This window comes from Sinocyclocheilus anshuiensis, unplaced genomic scaffold (genome assembly GCF_001515605.1).
Source record: "Sinocyclocheilus anshuiensis isolate Anshui unplaced genomic scaffold, SAMN03320099.WGS_v1.1 scaffold1892, whole genome shotgun sequence".
NCBI lineage: Eukaryota > Metazoa > Chordata > Actinopteri > Cypriniformes > Cyprinidae > Sinocyclocheilus > Sinocyclocheilus anshuiensis.
The window spans coordinates 41,001-46,410 of NW_015558643.1; the positions used below are offsets into that span (position 1 = coordinate 41,001).

Genomic DNA, 5,410 nt, shown 5'->3' on the forward strand with positions numbered 1-5,410 from the left:
CGAAGTGGATATCGTCCTCTTTTGGAAGACCAAACAAAGGTACATGGCGGAAAGCAGCAACAATACTACAGCGAGAATAAAAGTTACACCTCCTTTCTTTGCGTTAACATTTGGGCGGTGTTATGCAAATCTTCCCACATAGTGAGGTAGATATGTGGGGGCGTGTTAGAACGAGTCGTTTTAGGTAGGTGTGGCTGGCTTTTAACTTTTATAAAGAATATCTCTTTGGATTTGAGACTTTAGTCTTTGCAACTTTACAGATCTTCTTTATGCACCAAGAGCTTGTAACACTCCAAAGAGAAAGGAAAAATTGAAATCGCATCATATGACCCCTTTAATAAATGTTATACTTTTTTTTTTTTTTTTTGGGCAATATTGCATATGCTATTGTTTACATAGCAGGGCTCCAGACTGCGACTAAAACGGGCGCATTTGCGAGAAAAAAATATTAATTTGCGAGTGAAGTTTTTGCTGAGGTGGCCACTGGCGACTATAGAAATGTACATGTTATGATTTAAATATTTGCATGTAATGACATTTTTTATTTTTTTTTGCGAACACATATTTTATGTTTACGTAATAAAATGAGACGATGCACATCAAAGTTTTAGTGAAAAAAAAGACTTTCAAACAGTCCACATCTGCCGAACAGCAGCATTGATGGCACCTACTGAAAGCAGCTCCAGTTGAGCAGCATGAGAGAGCGGAGACGTGCGAAGTGCGTGCAGAAAAGCAGTGTCTATTTTGTGCGCAACTTGAACAAACTACAACAGGTAAAGCTGTCAGCTGTGTGGACATTAACAATATCGTTAACAATTCGTTTATAATCGATATGGCTTCTTGTGATCAAGATCTTTAGTCTATTTGCTGTGTTCTGTTAATGTGTGAGCTTTATATTATTTGTAGCGCACTTGCTGTCTAATAATCGTAATAAGCTTCGTGCTTTGTTACATTTTAATAAACAAAGTAGCTTTAAAATTCTGCCAAACTCAAACAATGAATACTGTTTTGGCGCTCTTTAATGCGGCATGAGCACTTGCTTTACCACCTCAGTTCACGTAAACCCATCATTATCTTTCTCTTTACTACGATAGTAGGCCTACAAATTAAACATGAATGGACACCAAAAGGTATTTTATAAGATAGAGTACATTTTACTGAAATGTCTCATGGAATCGCTCATTCAGTGTTTGAAACTGCGGAAAATGTGGAAAACTTGTAAATAATGCCACATAATCATTTACCTCAGAATAACCATTGCGCATCCATAAGCTCATCAGTCAGTCAGAAAAAAATAACTATAAATAGGAGCATTTTGCTTAATTTATGCCCTATATTGCATATTAATATTTTTACTTAACCTGTTGTCTACATGATAAGAAAGAATGCAAGGCGCTAAAGGTAATATTCAATACCTCCTATATAATTGCATGTTACTAACGAAGAAAAACAGACTGGATATGTGCAAAACATATGACAACATTTATAGGACGCATTGAGGAGGAGCCCAAACTACACTCAATGGCCAAGTGATGCTGAAATAATTATGGTCCACGATATTGGCACAGATTCTGAGTAATAAACAATTCTTTGTGACTATATAGTTCTCAAGTTGGAAAAGACATTTAGTTCCCAATTTAAGTGATTCTTAGTTCCCAAGACAACTACAAGATGGATAGAAATGCTGATAAAGACAAGAAAAGATGAGACATAAACACATTAATGTATGACTGAAATGTTAAATTGTAAAAAAATAATAATAATAATACACGTTTAATCTATGGCACCTTAAAAATAATAATTTGGTACCTAATTTTGTTTCTTATAGGAGCCAATGGCTCCTTAATTGAATTTTTTTGTCTGGAGCCCTGTATAGTACAACAAATGTATATAGGCCTTTAGCAATAACAATATAATTCTTTATAACTAACTCTTCTACAGCACTGCATACTCAGTTCTAGGGTGACCACCTGTCCTGCATTTTGCGGTACAGTCCTGAAACTGGAAGCTTTGTCTCATTCTTGCAATTCATAGTAGTGTCCTGCATTTCAGTTTTCTCAGTATTCTATTTTTCCCTGAAATTACAATACCACACAAAAAAAGTTATTTTGCAAACCGGGATTATTGGGGTTTAAAACTTGCAAAATTGCGTTGCAATTTTTTTCAATCTTTGTATAGACTAGTCAAGTAGCACAACTTAGTCATTGCTTAGTCAAGGAAATTAATTTTCAGTTCATTACATTTAGTAGACTGACTGTTATAACTTGAACCTCATCAAATTGTGTGCCAGTCAGACAGTCTCTCACAATTTAACATTTTAAAAAAGCTTATTGGTGTGTTTTACAGCATATTATCATCCAGTTTCACTGCAAACAGGATTTCATCTAACATCATTCAGTAGTTACATAGTCTAATAATACTAAGTTATTGTGTTCCCATGTGTCGCACAAAATCAGATCAACAGCAATAACCAGGTGGTCACCCTACTCGGTACTCATGCAAAGCTGAATTATATTTATACTTTTTTTTTTCTCCCAGTGGTTTCTTTTCAGAGTGAAGCAAACTAAACAACTTAATAAAGTTGACAAGTTGCAGGGTGCCTATTTTATTGACCGTTTTCTCTTTATTGTGACTAACTTTTGTCCCTTATAACGCAGGTGCTTTCGACCTTCTGATCTACACAGACAAAGATCTTGAGGTACCTGAGCAATGGGAGGAATCTGGGCCTCAACTAATTGACCAATCAGAAGAGGTCCGCTTGCGTTCCTTTACTACTTCTATTCATAAGGTGAACAGCATGGTGGCCTACAAGAGGACAAACTCCATTTGATTTCTTTCTTCTTCTTTTCTTTTTTTTGTGCTCTGTTCTCTTTTTTTGTTTTGTGTTCTATTCAACTTTTCAGTCTTCTGTATATATCTACATAAAGCTCATTTCTTATTTGTTGTCATTTTAAAGAATGTATTTCCCAATACAGAAAATACATTTCTTGTTTCCAAGATTGTATTGGTGATTTATGTTTATTATTTGATATTTTGCAGTAGTTATCCTCTAGATGGCGACAAAATCTAGGTTTACATTTCCTTACATTTGTGAATAGCCTGTCAACAACAAAGCCTGTCGAGAATGCATCTGGGTCTTTATTTCAACCTAAATTCAAAAGACTTTGTTTCCTTTAATATTTTGCATTAATTATTTTACTACTGTATTATTAGTACCGCATCAGTGTTTTGGCAGTATTGGTTCTACCTTTAAAAAAAATTGATTTAAAAACTATACTTATAAAATGATTCTCATTACTGTATGGAGAGTCATTGATAATTACAAATTAAAACATACATGCCACGTAATGTTTTAAAATAAACCTTGTATGAGGACAGAATTTACTCAAACCACATGCTATTGAGCTCTTCTATATTTTAGTTAGTGAAGGTTTTTTATTTTGTAAAGCAGTGTTGTATTACCTACAATGAAAAGAGTGTAGAAGTGCGTCACAAATAAAGGAGACTAGTGTCTCAATTATGATAATTTGAAACAGAATAAAGGATGTAAATGTGTTTCATCTGAAGCAGGGTGGCGCATTCTGCTTTGAACCTGTCATTCTTTTGACATCAAAGTCTTCTATTGCTGATGGCTCCGTTGAAGACACATCAGAGAAATACCTGCTGGGTTCATTAGCATGAGAAGCGGTGGAAAGGCAGTCTCCCTTTTATAGCAAGAAATGTAGTTAAGGTTCGGGTCCTGGGGCTAATAAAAGTGTGGAATTTGTAGGTCCTGTGTACCTCCACTCTGTCCTCCTCCTGTCTGGGCCTGCTATTAGTATGTGTGTGTGTGAGAGAGAGAGTGTGTGAGTGCACGCCAAGGACGATAACGATAAAGATATAGTTCTAAAAATCGTTCTCAATATTAAAGAATAGCAGAGTCCACACCACAAATATAACGATAAAGGCACAGAGAAACACATTGGAATCACTTTCAGAACGATCTTTTCCAGCTGATGAACGATAAAAACATTGACAGCCAATCAGAATCCATCCTGCTATAACGAGCTCGAGAATTTAAAGCGGCAGACAAGCGTGTGCTTACAGACGATATCGTTCGCTGGTGTGGACGCTAATATTGTTATCTTTATAGTAGGGCTGTAAATCTTTGGGTAGACAGCGAATCGATTCCATTCATAGGTTTTCGATTCGATTCAAGAACGATTTTTGAAAATTCACAACGATTCAATTCGATTCACAATTAAATTCGATTCGATTAACGATTCGATTCTGCATTCACAGGATTATTTAAATGCTTCCCCTAAATTCTTTAAATGCTTAGTCAGGGGGCAAATTACACCGCAGGCTTTATGGTTACAGAACCATCGGTTAGAGAAAAAAACACTTGTCCATTGTTAGATGCTAGTTTAATGATGCTATAGCATGACATGTCATAAAAAAGAGCTTTAAATGTATTATATAGGCTAACATTTTGTCACACCAGGGGCATAGCCACCATTTCAGAAGAGACAGAAATGTCAGATACAATAATTTTATGTATGTATTATTATCATTATTATTTTTTTTTTTACAAGGAATTCTTATCTCTTACTTTGAATTTGCTATAAGAAATCAAATACACTGCTGGACAATAATCAATCAATTATTTCAATTTTCTGCACAGAATAAGGTAAAATATGTATATATATATATATATACTTTTATAGTTTCTGTAGGCTACTGTTATAAATGATATGTCAATTAGCACTGCATCATTCATAAATTGTATTTATTTATTGTGTTTATTGTCTTAACTTCAGTTCATTCTGCTTTTTATACAGTTTAGCTGCCTGCAGATATAGCCTGACACGTCTATGAGCGCAAGATCACTTCTCTTTCAGTGCGAAAGCTTCTTTATCTCATTTTCATAAAATAAAATGCTATGGTATTTAACTTTTCCTCTCCATCAGCGAATGATTATTCGGAAAGAAAACGCGCCGAAGTCTGTTTGCTATAGCAACGAACGCTACTTTCATGCATCTGATTATCAGATAAACCTCGCGCTCTTATTTCAAGGTTGTTGTTAATGCTGTGGTTATTTTAACAGTTTCCTTCGTACATTCGGTTGAAGGACATTGTTAAAACACATTTATCATTCAATGGAACTGTGCGTATGCTTTAGACACTTACATTTTTGCTCCGTCCATGCAATAAATGCGCAGCCTTCGACTGCTCAGGTAATGTCGTCGGTATGACCGAGAGCCATTGAAAAACTACAGAAAAGTAAAACTACTTCACTTTAGCATTACTGGCCACGAGTGGGCTACTCAGGAGACGATCACACATCAGCTGCTCAAACAATGTCAGTGAGATGAACGGAGCGCGAGCGCAATCCTGTGACAGTCACAGGCGGTAAATAGTGGAGCGCGTG

At 35.6% G+C, this 5,410-nt stretch overlaps 1 protein-coding gene across 1 annotated transcript in view; it reads left to right on the forward strand.

The window, feature by feature from the left end:
• LOC107680902 (mitotic spindle assembly checkpoint protein MAD2A-like) overlaps nucleotides 1–2,959 on the forward strand; it is a 6,963-nt gene extending 4,004 nt beyond the window's left edge. The window contains exon 5 of the mRNA XM_016476975.1: nucleotides 2,658–2,959. Coding sequence (XP_016332461.1) covers nucleotides 2,658–2,830 — 173 coding nt within the window. The 3' untranslated portion in view covers nucleotides 2,831–2,959. The remainder of the gene's footprint in view (nucleotides 1–2,657) is intronic.
• Nucleotides 2,960–5,410: the final 2,451 nt, after the last annotated feature.